We start from the raw sequence: 16,972 nt of genomic DNA on the forward strand, positions 1-16,972 counted from the left end.
GTATTGAGATGTAGTGTCTTAGACCACTTCGCCACTCGGGAGCAATATAAAAGGCCTAAGAGAAGAGAAGACTCATACAATATGATGTCCATGTAACCTGGAGGAGGAAATGATTGTCCAAAAACAAATTTTCAAGTGGCACTGACCCAACAATGATAAAGAGTGAATATGAGCACTCATCAGGGATATGGCCGATGCTCTCCGCTGGTGCCAAAAAGGTAGGCCTAGGCTATACTGTTCGCTCAGTTCAGTTGAGAATTTTGATAACTTAAAGACATATTAGAATCTTGTCTTCTCTTTACAGCAATACCTATTTGCTTTCCAAACTGTTTTCCCGCGATTGTATTTTAAAATATTGCGGTGTGCCTGGCTGGGCCTCTACTTTTCACTGACAGTCTCAACTCAACAATCATCTACTTATTGTAGACAATGCGATTTAAAGCAATCCACAGCTTCGTTTTTAAAAAGAAGCTAATGATCCTCTGTAGCCAAATCATGCTTTCTGGTGTAGTAGCCTATTTTTATGTTATTTATTGGAGTAGGCTAATTAGGCTATATCATTTTGGCAATTTACTTTAGTGCTAGCTTATTATGTATGTATGATTTCAGTGAATCAGTAGTGGCTTTGAGAGATGTGATCTTCTGCATGTTTTGCATTCTCTGTTTCCCAAAGATGAATAACAATTACAACATGCTTGAAAAGCTACAGTATCAACCACCGTGCACCGTGTGTAGCAACAAAGCTATGGTCATGGTATCCTATGTGATATTGAGTCAAAGATGCCTCTGCTCTCAAACTTGATGGAATTGCCAGACACTGTGTTAACCAGGCCATTCAGGATATCAACCATCTTCAATCAGAGGCCCAGACAGTTTCAGTCACTGATGGATTGCAAATGTTGACACACATCTCCATCCATACCAGTGGTTTTAGTGTTATCTACCTCAAGAATGAGAAACACTGAAATGAAAGGGGTGTCTTTTTTTTCTATGGCTCCTTCAAGCAGAATCAGACCTCTTGGCACATGGTCAATTCACTTCTCTAGGGTTTGGTGACACTGGGATGTGGTGTCACTTTAGCTTGTATAGCATGATGCTATATGTGGCTATGCTGTCTGGAGCTTCCTGTATGCTAAATGTGTATTTTATATCTGGGGCCAAGCTAACCTGTGATTTTTTTTGAGTGGCGTTTGAGTGAGGATTAGCAGGCCCAGGGGTGGGGCAGGTGGCGTATGGATTTGCCTAGCGCTGCATTTAGCTTGACTAGGCTGGCTGTGTTGCTAGAGCTGTCATTGTCAATGGACAGGTAATCATACCAGTTGGAGGCAAAATTTGGCACTGTAAAAGGGCGGCCACCAGGGGGGCTAGCATAGCATTTGTGGAATCTAAATCCCAACAAAAAGCTAGAAAGACACTTCAAGGGATAGTTAGGCCTAGGCTAATCATAGAACATTTTAAGGCTATATTTTGCACGGTCTTCCTCACCCATGAGATTTAGCAAGATCAAAGTAGCCTCCATGGTTTCAGCTAAATCTATCATCACGTTACTTTCTCATGACATCAATGCCTGCCTATCAGCAAATTAAAGAGGGGTTGGGACATGTTTATCTGGGTCTCATTGTCTTTTTGGGCATTTGACTTTAAATATCTGAAGGTTGAAAGACAAAGGAGGGGATATGGAGACAACACCGTTGTTACTGTTTGGTTTGAACAGCAATGCAGCAGCAATGAACTAGAACCAAGCTGTAGGACAAAATCTGCCCTACTTATTTATCACATTACCTATTTATTTACCTTTGCCTCTCTGTTATTGAATGGGACCTTCAAATTTCATCTGGCTAGGCGACACAATATACGTAGCGTCAGTGTTAGTTCGTTTTATATGAGCATTTCAGGACTGGCACGAGGCACGCAAGGTCACAAAGGCAGGCCATAGTGTTAATGACTGTCTGCTGTAATTCTACTTTATTGCCTTTGACATTGGCCTTGTACTGTCAATGCACAGTAGAGTCTGTCATAGAGGATTATGGAACTAAGGCCATCCTTTTCATGCCTTCTACGATTGCAGTATACAAGGAATGGTTTTTAGATTCTAGCCTGTCATCGCTTTACCTGATGGCATGAATTCTCGCCCAATTTTTTTTTTTCTCACTATTCTAAGGCAAGTTGAATAATTTGAGGTGATTTTATTTTAAAACCTGGATCTTTTAGCCTAATACAGTGTAAGTTTAGAAGCAAGTTCATTCATAAAATACTGCCAAACCTGAACCTTTCTTCATGACATAAGTCTATTTCACGACAGGATAGGCAGCCTACTCATTTGCTTCTTCCTCTCTCCCTGTGATGGTGACAGCAGATGCGAGGGAGGCTTCCTTCAAAATGAATAATACATTATAAGCCACAGAAAGACAGAATCATTGCAATCAATGTGACACGTTATTCATCTCCCTGCTCCTTCTGTAAATACTGAGAGCTGAGCCATGAAAACAAACCATGGCAAAAGAAAACGGAGCCTTACAAATGGGTTCCAACACTTCTGATATAGGGTATGGCCATTGCTTTGTCATCTACCCTAGTCGATGACATGAATTCATCAGTTATTTTTTATGCTGACTGAATTAGTCCAGAAATAAATGAAAGTAACAAGTCATGGCTAAACAATTGTGACTTGATAAGAATGTCTTTCTTCTGTTTGTGCACAGGCAGAAGAGAATTTGTCCAGCGGCTGAAACTCGAAGCGACACTCAATGTCCACGATGGCTGTGTAAGTACACATTACCCACCCTTGTGTGTGTTTGTGTCTGTGGTGTACACTGTGTACATCTGTCCCTCCTTTCATCTTTAGAGCACTTCACCATTCACCCTCCCCTCTGTCTGTCTGTCTGTCTGTCTGTGAAACCTTGAGTCTGACCGACTGAGTGATGGACAGACAGACGGGGACTGAGTGATGGACAGACAGACGGGGACTGACTGACGGACAGACACATACGGCGACTGACTGACGGACAGACACATACGGGGACTGACTGACGGACAGACACATACGGGGACTGACTGACGGACATACGGGGACTGACTGACGGACATACGGGGACTGACTGACGGACAGACGGGGACTGACTGACGGACAGACGGGGACTGACTGACGGACAGACGGGGACTGACTGACGGACAGACAGACCGGCGGGGACTGACTGACAGACAGACGGACAGGGACTGACTGGCGGACGGACATAGACTGACGGACGGACAGGGACTGACTGATGTACGGCGGACAGGGCCTGACGGATGGACGGACAGAAAGGGACTGACGTACGGGCGGACGGACGGACAGACGGGGACTGACGGGCGGACAGATGGGGACTGACTGACCGACTGACGGACGGACGGGCGGAGGGGGACGGACGGACAGACAGACGGGGACTGACAGACAGACATACAGGGACTGATGGAGGACAGACATACAGGGAGTGACGAACAGACCGAATGTACAATCCAGATGTGCAAAGCTCTTAGAGATTTACCCAGAAAGACTCACAGCTGTAATCACTGTCAAAGGTGTTTCTAATATGTATTGACTCAGGGGTGTGAATATTTATATAAATTCAATGTTTCTGTATTTCATTTTCAATAAATGTGCTAAAAAAATTGTTGTTATGGGGTATGTGTGTGTGTGTGTGTGTACATGGGTGTGAAAAAAATTATTGAATTCAGGCTGTACCACAACAAATGGCCATAAGTCAAGGGGTATGAATACTTTCTTAAGCTACTTTACATTAGGAATATATATAGAGTTGAAGTCGGAAGTTTACATACACTTAGGTTGGAGTCATTTAAAACTTGTTTTTCAACCACTCCACACATTTCTTGTTAACAAACTATAGTTTTGGCAAGTCGGTTAGGACATCTACTTTGTGCATGACAAAAGTCATTTTGTTTACAGACAGATTATTTCACTTATAATTCACTGTATCGCAATTCCAGTTGGTCAGAAGTTTACATACACTAAGTTGACTGTGCCTTTTAAACAGCTTGGAAAATTCCTGAAAATGATGTCATGGCTTTAGAAGCTTTTGATAGGCTAATTGACATCATTTGAGTCAATTGGAGGTGTACCTGTGGATGTATTTCAAGGCCTACCTTCAAACTCAGTGCCTCTTTGCTTGACATCATGGGAAAATCAAAAGAAATCAGCCAAGACCTCAGAAAAATAATTGTAGACCTCCACAAGTCTGGTTCATCCTTGGGAGCAATTTCCAAACGCCTGAAGGTACCACGTTCATCTGTACAAACAATAGTACGCAAGTATTAACACCGTGGGACCATGCAGCTGTCATACCGCTCAGGAAGGAGACGTGTTCTGTCTCCTAGAGATGAATGTACTTAGGTGCAAAAAGTGCAAATCAATCCCAGAACAACAGCAAAGGACCTTGTGAAGATGCTGGAGGAAACCGGTACAAAAGTACCTATATCCACAGTAAAGCGAGTCCTATATCGACATAACCAGAAAGGCCGCTCAGCAAGGAAGAAGCCACTGCTCCAAAACCGTCATAAAAAAGCCTGACTACGGTTTGCAACTGCACATGGGGACAAAGATCGTACTTTTTGGAGAAATGTTCTCTGGTCTGATGAAACAAAAATAGAACTGTTTGGCCAAAATGACCATCGTTATGTTTGGAGGAAAAAGGGGGATGCTTGCAAGCTGAAGAACACCATCCCAGCCGTGAAGCACGGCAGCATCATGTTGTGGGGGTGCTTTGCTGCAGGAGGGACTGGTGCACTTCACAAAATAGATGGCATCATGAGGTGGGAAAATTATGTGGATATATTGAAGCAACATCTCAAGACATCAGTCAGGAAGTTAAATCTTGGTCGCAAATGGGTCATCCAAGTGGACAATGACCCCAAGCATACTTCCAAAGTTGTAGCAAAATGGCTTAAGGACAACAAAGTCAAGGTATTGTAGTGGCCATCACAAAGCCCTGACCTCAATCCTATAGAAAAATTGTGGGCAGAACTGAGAAAGCGTGTGCGAGCAAGGAGGCCTACAAACCTGACTCAGTTACTCCAGCTCTGTCAGGAGGAATGGGCCAAAATTCACCCAACTTATTGTGGGAAGCTTGTGGAAGGCTACCCGAAACGTTTGACCCAAGTTAAGCAATTTAAAGGCAATGCTACCAAATACTAATTGAGTGTATGTAAACTTCTGACCCACTGGGAATGTGATGAAAGAAATAAAAGCTGAAATAAATCATTCTCTCTACTATTATTCTGACATTTTATATTCTTAAAATAAACTGATGATCCTAACTGACCTAAGACAGGGAATTTTTACTAGGATGAAATGCCAGGAATTGTGACAAACTGAGTTAAATGTATTTGGCTAAGGTGTATGTAAACTTACGACTTCAACTGTATATATTTTTTAAATTAACCAGTTCTCAAGATTTGAAAATAAGTTTTCAGTGAATAGCCTATTTCTTGCACAATCTCGGCCTACATTTGTACAAAAAAATTCTGTAACATCAAATGTTGTGCTTTTCTAGGTTGATACCAGTTAACAGCAGTGTAGTATTTAATAGCGTGGCTGTGAGTGTTGAGCTCTGACCAGTCTGCTGATATCTTTTTGAAACCCAAGGCACCCATATGGCCAGTCACCCACACTGTCACACTGTCAGCCTGCCAGTCACTCAATCTACCACTGCAAGCAGCCTGATGCTGGCTTGGGTCAAGGATTCTGTCATTCTAATCCTGTCCATTCAGTTGTTTGGAGTCTTCTGTTTGAAAAATAAAGAGATAAATAATTGATGAAACTGCTGCATAGTACAAACAAAAAGAGATGGCCGCCTCGCTTCGCTTTCTCAGGAAACTATGCAGTATTTTGTTTTTTTTATGTATTATTTCTTACATCGTTACCCCAGGAAATCTTAAGTCTTATTACATACAGCCGGGAAGAACTATTGGATATAAGAGCGATGTCAACTTACCAACATCACAACCAGGAATACGACTTTCCCGAAGCGGATCCTCTGTTTGGACCACCACCCAGGACAATGGATCGGATCTCAGCCGGCGACCCAAAACAACGGCGCCGCAGGAGGGGCAGAAGAAGCAGTCTTCTGGTCAGGCTCCGTAGATGGGCACATCGCGCACCACTCCTGAATTTACTACTTGCCAACGTCCAGTCTCTTGACAACAAGGTAGACGAAATCCGTGCAAGGGTTGCCTTCCTGAGGCTGCATTCATTGTAAGCTGGGGATTTTAACAAGGCTAATCTGAAAACAAGACTCCCTAAATTTTATCAGCATATTGAATGCGCTACCCGGGCGGAAAAAAATCCTCGACTATTGTTACTCTAACTTCCGCGACGCATACAAAGCCCTGCCCCTGCCTCCTTTTGGAAAATCTGACCACGACTCCATGTTGTTGCTCCCATCCTATAGACAGAAACAAAAACAGGAAACGCCCATGCTCAGGTCTGTTCAACGCTGGTCCGACCAGTCTGATTCCACGCTTCAAGATTGCTTCGATCACGTGGACTGGGATATGTTCCGCATAGCGTCGGACAACAACATTGATGAATACGCTGATTCAGTGAGTGAGTTTATTAGCAAATGCATCGGTGATGTTGTACCCACAGCAACTATTAAAATCTTCCCCAACCAGAAACCGTGGATTGATGGCAGCATTCGTGCAAAACTGAAAGCGCGAACCACTGCTTTTAATCAGGGCAAGGAAACCGGTAACATGACCGAATACAAACAGTGTAGCTATACCCTCCGCAAGGCAATCAAACAAGCTAAGCGTCAGTATAGAGACAAAGTAGAGTCGCAATTCAACGGCTAAGACACGAGAGGTATGTGGCAGGGTCTACAGTCAATCACGGACTACAAAAAGAAAACCAGCCCTGTCGCGGACCACGATGTCCTGCTCCCAGACAAACTAAACGTCTTTGCTCGCTTTGAGGTCAATACAGTGCCAACGACACAGCCCGCTACCAAAACCTGCGGGCTCTCCTTCACCGCAGTCAACGTGAGTAAAGCATTTAAACGTGTTAACCCTCGCAAGGCTGCCGGCACTGCCTCGCAAGGCTGCCGGCATCCCTAGCCGCGTCCTCAGAGCATGCGCAGACCAGCTGGCTGGTGTGTTTACGTACATATTCAATCAATCCTTATCCCAGTCTGCTGTTCCCACATGCTTCAAGAGGCCCACCATTGTTCCTGTTCCCAAGAAAGCTAAGGTAACTGAGCTAAATGACTATCGCCCCGTAGCACTCACCTCCTTCATCATGGATCATATCACCTCCACCCTACCTGACACCCTAGACCAACTCCAATTTGCTTACCGCCCCAATAGGTCCACAGATGACGCAATCGCAATCACACTGCACACTGCCCTAACCCACCTGGACAAGAGGAATACCTATGTAAGAATGCTGTTCATCGACTACAGCTCAGCATTTAACACCATAGTACCCTCCAAACTCTTCATTAAGCTCGAGACCCTGGGTCTCGACTTCGCCCTGCGCAACTGGGTCCTGGACTTCCTGACGGGCCGCCCCCAGGTGGTGAAGGTAGGAAACAACATCTCCACCCCACTGATCCTCAACACTGGTGCCCCACAAGGGTGCGTTCTCAGCCCTCTCCTGTACTCTCTGTTCACCCATGACTGCGTGGCCATGTACGCCTCTAACTCAATCATCAAGTTTTCAGACAAACAGTGGTAGGCTTCATTACCAACAACGACGAGACGGCCTACAGGGAGGAGGTGAGTGTCCTCGGAGTGTGGTGTCAGGAAAATAACATCACAATCAACTTCAACAAAACAAAGGAGATGATCGTGGACTTCAGGAAACAGCAGAGGGTGCACCCCCCTATCCACATCGACGGGACAGTAGTTTAGAAGGTGGAACGTTTTAAGTTCCTCGGCATACACATCACGGACAAACTGAAATGGTCCACCCACACAGACAGCGTGGTGAAGAAGGCGAAACAGCGCCTCTTCAACCTCAGGAGGCTGAAAAAATGTGGCTTGTCACTGAAAACACTCACAAACTTTTACAGATGCACAATCGAGAGCATCCTGTCGGGCTGTATCACCGCCTGGTACGGCAACTGCTCCGCCCACAACCGTAAGGCTCTCCAGAGGGTAGTGATGTCTGCACAACGCATCACTGGGGACAAACTACCTGCTCTCCAGGACACCTACACCACCCGATATCACAGGAAGGCCAATAAGATCATCAAGGACAACAACCACCCGAGCCACTGCCTGTTCACCCCGCTATCATCCAGAAGGCGAGGTCAGTACAGGTGCATCAAAACTGGGACCGAGAGATAGAAGCTGTTTTTCAATCTCAAGGCCATCAGACTGTTAAACAGCCATCACTAACATTGAGTGGCTGCTGCCAACATACTGACTCAATCTCTAGCCACTTTAATAATTATAAATGGGATGTAATAAATGTATCACTAGTCACTTTAAACTATGCCACTTTATATAATGTTTACATACACTACTCATCTCAAATGTATATACTGTACTCTATACCATCTACTGCATCTTGCCTATGCCGTTCGGCCATCGCTAATCCATATATATTTTTATGTACATATTCTTATTCCATCCTTTACACATGTGTGTATAAGGTAGTTGTTGTGAAATTGTTAGATTACTTGTTATAGTAGTACTGCATGGTCGGAACTAGAAGCACAAGCATTTCGCTACACTTGCATTAACATCTGCTAACCATGTGTATGTGACAAATAAAATTTGATTTGATACAATTTACTGCAATATTCCCGGATTGTAGGCTACATACATACATATAATTGCCCTAGCGAGTTCTTTCTAGTTGCGTTAGCTCTATTCTCTCAAACCAGTAGCTTGGAGTTTATGGCATATCACACACCCCTACTCAACCCTTATCATATGAAAAATGCAAAGGGACAAGAAGACGTAAGGAAGCCATTTTTAAATGTTGCTCCACTTCCTGTATCACCAGCCCCTGTCTCTCCCTGAGGTCCTGTCTGTCACTAACGTCCTCCATCTCATTTTGGAGACCTGAAGTCGTGGAAGTAATGGAGGGGGAAGTGCCCTCCAACATGTCACTTGTGCCATTCTAACTCACAACCCCTATTGTGCCTGTACGAGTGACAAGATGTTGTGTTTGGTGCTGGGGGCCATCACTTTTCAGTTTCTCAAATCCCAACACAACCTGTATTGCCAGATGTTGAAAGAGTACGATGGAAGAGATACATTTAGATCTACTCTGTAGATAACATACTGTACACAAGTATTGGATAACAGAAATAGACTAATACATACTGTATTGTCATGTAGGCTATTATTACACTTATTTGACTAAAATACCAATTTCTTTAACAGCCCCTTGCCCTTGTTCCTACTCCTTGGTGTAGGCATATGCAGATCTGAGTTTCTAAAGGGGGTTCAGGGGAGCTTGTGCCGTATTGCTGCTCACAACTTTCTTCTTCTTATAGATCTACAACATAGAAGGTACTAGGGCTAGGAGAAGAAACCACTGTAGGGTTTGGTTTCAGACGGATTCAGAATTAGGCTAGTCTGACTGAAGGACCAGAGGGGTATACTATAAAGCAGGATCAATGCGTTAGCCATTTAACTTGGATAAATAACCAAAAATAACTATTGGTTTTCTGGTTCATTTAAGAAAGCTAAACTTACAAATGTGTTTTTGGTTGTTGAGTCAGTTAGACCATGCCTATTTCAAGTTTATCTTTCTAAAAAAATTAAAAGTAATTTCTGAATATTTAGGCAAGTTAGCTGGCTAATTCATTGATCCTACTTTGTAGTATACCCCTCAGGTTGAGGCTGGGGAGTGGAGGGTGGTGGTAGGGACCTGGGCAGCCAGGGGCATCTGGGCAGCAGAAGGTGGCACACTAGGTGGGCAGGGCTGACAGACACACAGTATTCCTACAGAGTTTGATCAAGTAGTATCCGTATACAACACAACATGCAGAAGAATGTGTAATGCAAGTGATAGGATAGGCCTATATTAAGATCAAGCTACAGTCTGCTTGAACAAAAAAGATGGCTGTTGTGGCAGGCTAGTCTGACTGAACCAAAATTATTTTCCCATTGTTCCGTTGTGAGCAGAACCCTATTTATGTTTTGCTCAGTTCTGACAAGAAAATTAAGTTCTGAGCTGGTTCTAACCAAAGAACAGTTAGACTTCATATCGTTCCTTTTTTAACCTGTGAAATCAACATCGTTTTTATATTTAGCTCATTCATTTACTCCCCCAATTAGCGCCGATAGAGCAGCTTGCTGTGGAACTGGTAAGATCGTTATTTACATGTTTGATTGGTCAGATAAGTGCAGGGCGGAGATGCCACTGAAATTTCACGGTGTGGGGAGAGCAAGAGAGAGGGGTGAACATGGAGAGTGCTTGGCTTGAAGCACTGAACATCATTACATGACGTGAATTGGAATGTGTTTAGGCTATTACGAGCATGAGAACTTTACAGAATTACAGTGCCTTCAGAAATGATTCACACCCATTGACTTTTTCCATATTTTGTTGTGTTACAGCCTGAAATGTAAAATTGATTAAATTGAGATTTTGTGTCACTGGCCTACACACAATATCCTATAATGTCTAAGTGGAATGATATTTTTAGAAATGTTTACAAATTAATAAAAATTGAAAAGCTGAAATGTCTTCAGTCAATAAGCATTCAACCCCGTTGTTATTATGGCAAATCTAAATAAGTTCAGGAGTAAAAATGTGCTTAACAAGTTACATAATAAGATGCATGGACTCACTCTGTGTGCAATAATAGTGTTTAACATGATTTTTTATGACTACCTCATCTCTGTACCCCACACATAAAATTATCAGTCGACCAGTGAATTTCAAACAGATTGAAGTACAAAGACCAGGGACGTTTTCCAATGCCTTTCAAAAAGAAGGGCACCTGTTGGTAGATGGATTTTTTTTAAAGCAGACAGTGATTATCCCTTTGCGCATGGTGCAGTTATTAATAACACTGTGGATGTTGTATCAGTACACCCAGTCACTACAAAGATGCAGGTGTCCTTCCTAACGCAGTTGCCGGAGAGGAAGGAAACCGCTGGGATTTCACCATGAGGCCAATGGTGACTTTAAATCAGTTACAGTGTTTAATGTCTGTGGTAGGAGAAACTGAGGATGGATCAACAACATTGCACTAAAGTAAAACTGCAAAAAATGTGAAGAAGAAATTAACTTTATGTCCTGAATACAAATCCAACACAACACATCACTGAGTACCAGTCTTCATATTTTCAAGCAAGGTTGGTGGCTGCATCATGTAATGGGTATGCTTGTCATCAGCAAGGACTAGGGAGTTTTATAGGATAAAAATAAATGCAATAGAGCTAAGCACAGGCAAAATCCTTGAGGAAAACCAGGTTCAGTTTGCTTTCCAACAGACACTGGGAGATTAATTCACTTTTTAGCAGGAAAATAACCTAAAACACAAGGCCAAATCTACACTGGAGTTGCTTACCAAGACAACATTGAATGTTCCTGAGTGGCCTAATTAGTTTTGACTTAAACCGGCTTAAATCTATTGCAAGGAATGGCTGTCTAGCAATGATGAACAACCAACTTGACAGAGCTTAAAAACTTTTTAAAAAGAATATTGTGCAAATATTGTACAATCCAGGTGTGCAAAGCTCTTAGACTTACCCAGAAAGACTCACAGCTGTAATCACTGTCAAAGGGGATTCTAGCATGTATGACTCAGGGGTGTGAATATTTATATAAATTTGATATTTCTGCATTTTATTTTAAATAAATGTGCAAAACAAATGTCGTTATGGGGTATTTGTGTGTGTGTAGATGGGTGTGATTTTTTATTTTTTATTGAATCCATTTTGAATTCAGGCTGTACCACAACAGGGGTATGAATACTTTCTGAAGCTACTTTACATTAGGAATATATATATATTTTTTAATTAACCAGTTCTCGAATTGGAAATAACAGTTTTCAATCTAGGCCTACATTTGTACAATAATGTTCTGTGACGTATAATGTTGTGCTTTTCTAGGTTGATACCAGTTAACAGCAGTGTAGTATTTAATAGCGTGGCTGTATTGCGTCTTGGCCACCACTGACATACAGTGTTAGCAGAGTGGTGACAACAGGAAAAGATTCTTACCCCCTTTGGAGAGACTTTAGTGTTCTTTATCAGTGAAAGATAATCTGTCTGTTTCCAATGCATGACATCGTCCCCCACATTTAGAATGAGCTCCCTTTTGTGTCTGTATAGTGTGGTGTGTTTGTGTGTGTCTTTCTAATCTAAACCATCAACCATATATCTAAGTTACAGCATACGTGTGTTATTTTAGCACATAACACACCACTCTTACTAAGATAGTGTATTTTATCGGACAGTGATGTGAGCAGTTTCTCCGAAATTACAGCCATTCTGTGAAAATGCAATACCATTTAAAGTGTTTTAAATCTGCTCGACAAGGGAGGGAAAATAAAACACGACAGGGGATTAAGTTACCCAGAAAGACTATTTGGAAATTGGGGGGTGGATGGGGAGGAGGCGTGAAATAATAATCTAAGGACCCAAAGACACAACGCCTAGAGAAGGCGTTCACCGCCTTTAGTTCCATTCTAGTTCCATGTTTGTAATTTGGTGACCGTTCACCTGGTTACCTATTTGATTTGAGGGACAGTGACATATTCAGATGTTACACCTTAGATTGGTTTAGGAACATCCACAGTTGTAGACTTTAACAATATTGTTATGTGCTCCAGGGAGTGAACTCACACACTGTATTTTGTCCCAATCAGGTCAATACCATATCCTGGAACGATACAGGGGAGTACATCCTGTCAGGGTCAGACGATACCAACCTGGTCATCACAAACCCATACAACAGAAAGGTAAGGAGAGCTTGAGTCTGATGTACTGTATACCAGACCTGGGTTCAAAAAGTGTATTTTGAAATAGTATTTGACCCAGTTCTGTTGTATACAGATTAACCTGATGACCTTACAATCACCAACATGTAGCTAACTGTGTTATAACAATAGGATTGTCCTGGGTTAAATGATAATGGATTTATAGAGAGAGTGCTTTATTGGTGCTCATTATATTGTGGCGACAGGTAGCCTAGTGGTTAGAGCGTTGGACTAGTAACCGAAAAAGGTTGCAAGATTGAATCCCCGAGCTGACAAGGTAAAAATCTGTCGTTCTGCCCCTGAACAAGGCAGTTAACCCACTGTTCCTAAGCCATCATTGAAAATAGGAATTTGTTCTTAACTGACTTGCCTAGTTAAATAAAGATAAAATAACAAAACATATATATTTTTTAATATGCCTGCTGAAAGATCTGTCTTGCCGATAAATACGGACAAAGAAAAAAGCAGACAGTGGTTAGATGTCTATAAACCTATCACCCTAATCAACAGTCAAATAAATTGGCTGTGGAGGGATTCTTAAAAATCAAAATCAGTGTTGATATGAAACATGAGTGACCTGGGTCAATTAAGCGCTGGCTTTATTTTTTTCAGTGCCCGGCCGTGCATTAAGTAAGCCTTTTTCAGCCCTCTTATATTTTACAATTATTATCCAATCACTTAAAGGTGCAATATGCAGATTACTCTCCACCATTTCGTCAGTTTATGTGACAAAACAAGCAAGCAAGTATAGAGCATGGGTATTCAACTCTTACCCTACGAGGTCCGGAGCTTGCTGGTTTTCGGTTCTACCTGATAATTAATTGTAGAGAATCATTGTACCATCTGCACTGCTGTGAAATACCTTTTCAATAACCCAAAATATTGTATTTTCAGCTGTTTGAAGCTGGTGTACAAAACCAAAAGTAAAAGATGCAAAAACATAAGAACCAGAAGCATAGAAATAGCACGCATAGAACAGATCTACCGCTTCTTAGACTTGCTTTCAAGTAGAATGACAGATCTATAGCTCACATTTTGATGTGAATTTGGTCGCCTCGCACAAAAGGTTACATCTTAAAGCTTTACATTTTATAAGCATCTTAGTCGAGCACAATTCAACTGACCAGAATGTTTTTTGCGTGATTGAGTTGACTTCAGTTGATGAAGCATGGGAGAGGTTTCATCAAGGTTTGCCTTTGAGTCAGAAGACATAGGGAGCAACTCATCCCAGTGGTCTTCAATGGAGATGAAGAGGACACCAGGAGAGGGAGACACTATTGAGACGCTCATACACAGTAAAATTGCAAGAGTTAATTAAACTCCTATGGAGTCAAATGTAACACTATTTTGGGTGTTATATGGTACCACCCCCACTACTCTGGTCATTGTGTGGATATTTTTGGAGTTAAAAATGACACTAAATGGAGTAAATATCCAACTCTCAGAATTGCTTAAATTTAACTTTACTCTTTTCAGTGTTGTTTAAATTAAATTTTACTCTTTTCAGTGTTGTTTTGAATCAACTCCCTTGCCATTTTGCACATTTCTGTGTTGTTTTGAATTAACAATCATCTACAGCAGAGTGCATTTCTCCAGTTTATTTCCTTTGAGTTATAAGAGTGTAAAGCCTTATTTGAATATTTCTTAATGTGTCACATTATGGTGGTTTGCGATGTGATATCACATTTCTGTGGAAGTCAACTTGCAGGAAGATATCATTCACAACTTGCATTCAGAATGCTTGTCATAGTAGGGAAGAAAATACAATGCACTATATGTACAAAAGTATGTGGAGGTCGACCGATTATGATTTTTCAACGCCGATACCGATTATTGGAGGCCCCAAAAAATCTGATACCGATTAATTGGACGATTTTTATATTTGTAATTATGACAATTACAACAATACTGAATGAACAATGAACACTTTTTTATTTTAACTTAATATAATACATCAATAAAAACAATTTAGTCTCAAATAAATAATGAAACATGTTCAATTTGGTTTAAATAATGCAAAAACAAAGTGTTGGAGAAGAAAGTAAAAGTATGTAAAAAAAAAAGCTAACGTTTAAGTTCCTTGTTCAGAACATGAGAACATATGAAAGCTGGTGGTTCCTTTTAACATGAGTCTTCAATATTCCCAGGTAAGAAGTTTTAGGTTGTAGTTATTATAGAACTATTTCTCGCTATACCATTTGTATTTCATATACCTTTGACTATTGGATGTTCTAATAGGTACTTTAGTATTGCCAGCCTAATATTGGGAGTTGATAGGCTTGAAGTCATAAACAGCATTGCAAAGAGCTGCAGGCAAACGCAGTAAAGTGCTGTTTGAATGAATGCTTACGAGCCTGCTGCTGCCTACCACCGCTCAGTCAGACTGCTCTATCAAATCATAGACTTAATTATAATATAATAACACGGAGAAATACGAGCCTTAGGTCATTAATATGGTCAAATCTGGAAACTATCATTTCGAAAACAAAAGGTTTATTCTTTCAGTGAAATACAGAACCGTTCCGTATTTTATCTAACGGGTGGCATCCATAAGTCTAAATATTGCTGTTACATTGCACAACCTTCAATGTTATGTCATAATTATATAAAATTCTGGCAAATTATATTGTATAGACAAACATTGGCAGTAGAATGGCCTTACTGAAGAGCTTAGTGACTTTCAACGTGGCACTGTCATAGGATGCCACCTTTCCAACAAGTCAGTTCCTCAGATTTCTGACCTTCTAGAGCTGCCCTGGTCAATTATAAGTGCTGTTATTGTGAAGTGGAAACATCTAGGAGCAACAACGGCTCAGCCGCAAAGTGGTAGGCCACACAAGCTCACAGAACTGTATCTCCGAGTGCTGAAGCGGTTGCAACACTCACTACCGAGTTCCAAACTGCTTCTGGAAGCAACATCAGCACAATAACTGTTCTTCGGGAGCTTCATGAAATGTGTTTCCATGGCCGAGCAGCCGCACACAAGCCTAAGATCACCATGCGCAATGCCAAGCGTCGGCTGGAGTGGTGTAAAGCTCGCTGCCATTGGACTCTGGAGCAGTGGAAACGCATTCTCTGGAGTGATGAATCACGCTTCGAATCACGGTTTGGCGGATGCCAGGAGAGCTTTGACACCTGCCCCAATGCATAGTGTCAAGTTTGTAAAGTTTGTTGGAGGAGGAATAATGGTCTGGGGCTGTTTTTCATGGTTCGGGCTAGGCCCCTTAGTTCCAGTGAAGGGAAATCTTAATGCTACAGCATACAATGACATTCTAGACGATTCTGTGATTCCAACTTTGGCAACAGTTTGGGGAAGTCCCTTTTCTGTTTCAGCATTACAATGCCCCCGTGCACAAAGCAAGGCCCATACAGAAATGGTTTGTCGAGATCAGTGTGGAAAAACTTGACTGGCCTGCATAGAGCCCCGACCTTAACCCCATCTAACACCTTTGGGATGAATTAGGATGCCGACTGCAAGCCAGGCCTAATCTCCCAATATCAGTGCCCGACTTCACCAATGCTCTTGTGGCTGAATGGAAGCAAGTCCCTACAGCAATGTTCCACATCTAGTGGAAAGCCTTCGCAGAAGAGTGGAGGCTGTTATAGCAGCGAAGGGGACCAACTCCATATTAATGCCCATGATTTTGGAATGAGATGTTCGACGAGTAGTTGTCCACATACTTTTGGTCAGGTAGTGTACATCAAGGCTACGTATACTCACTATCTCACAAACGGTTGCTATAAATCCAACCAATTACAGATTGGAATAGTTTTGAAAAATGTATTTTTCTTATCTTTGTGTAACATAAGATTTTTTTTAAATCTATGTACATGCGAAAACACCGATTTTGAAACAAACAATTAATAAAAATCTACCCGCAACAGAGCATGCTGGGAAATATGACAGAGGCCTCTCCCACATCTGTGAATAACTCCATAGATTTAACTCAGTCTCTGGTTACTCTTAATGGAGTTAAAAGTTCTCCGTCCCAATGAACTCCAGTTATCAACTCCAGGGAGTGTATTAACTC

General features: G+C 41.8%; 1 protein-coding gene across 1 annotated transcript in view; it reads left to right on the forward strand.

Moving 5' to 3' along the window:
• The window catches only part of LOC120063983 (DDB1- and CUL4-associated factor 6-like), a 78,902-nt gene that overhangs the window by 22,979 nt on the left and 38,951 nt on the right, over positions 1–16,972 (forward strand). Inside the window, exons 2-3 of the mRNA XM_039014294.1 lie at positions 2,703–2,764; positions 12,831–12,923. Of these exons, the coding sequence (XP_038870222.1) occupies positions 2,703–2,764; positions 12,831–12,923 (155 nt within the window). The remainder of the gene's footprint in view (positions 1–2,702; positions 2,765–12,830; positions 12,924–16,972) is intronic.

The sequence above is a fragment of the Salvelinus namaycush genome, chromosome 19 (genome assembly GCF_016432855.1).
Source record: "Salvelinus namaycush isolate Seneca chromosome 19, SaNama_1.0, whole genome shotgun sequence".
Taxonomy (NCBI): domain Eukaryota; kingdom Metazoa; phylum Chordata; class Actinopteri; order Salmoniformes; family Salmonidae; genus Salvelinus; species Salvelinus namaycush.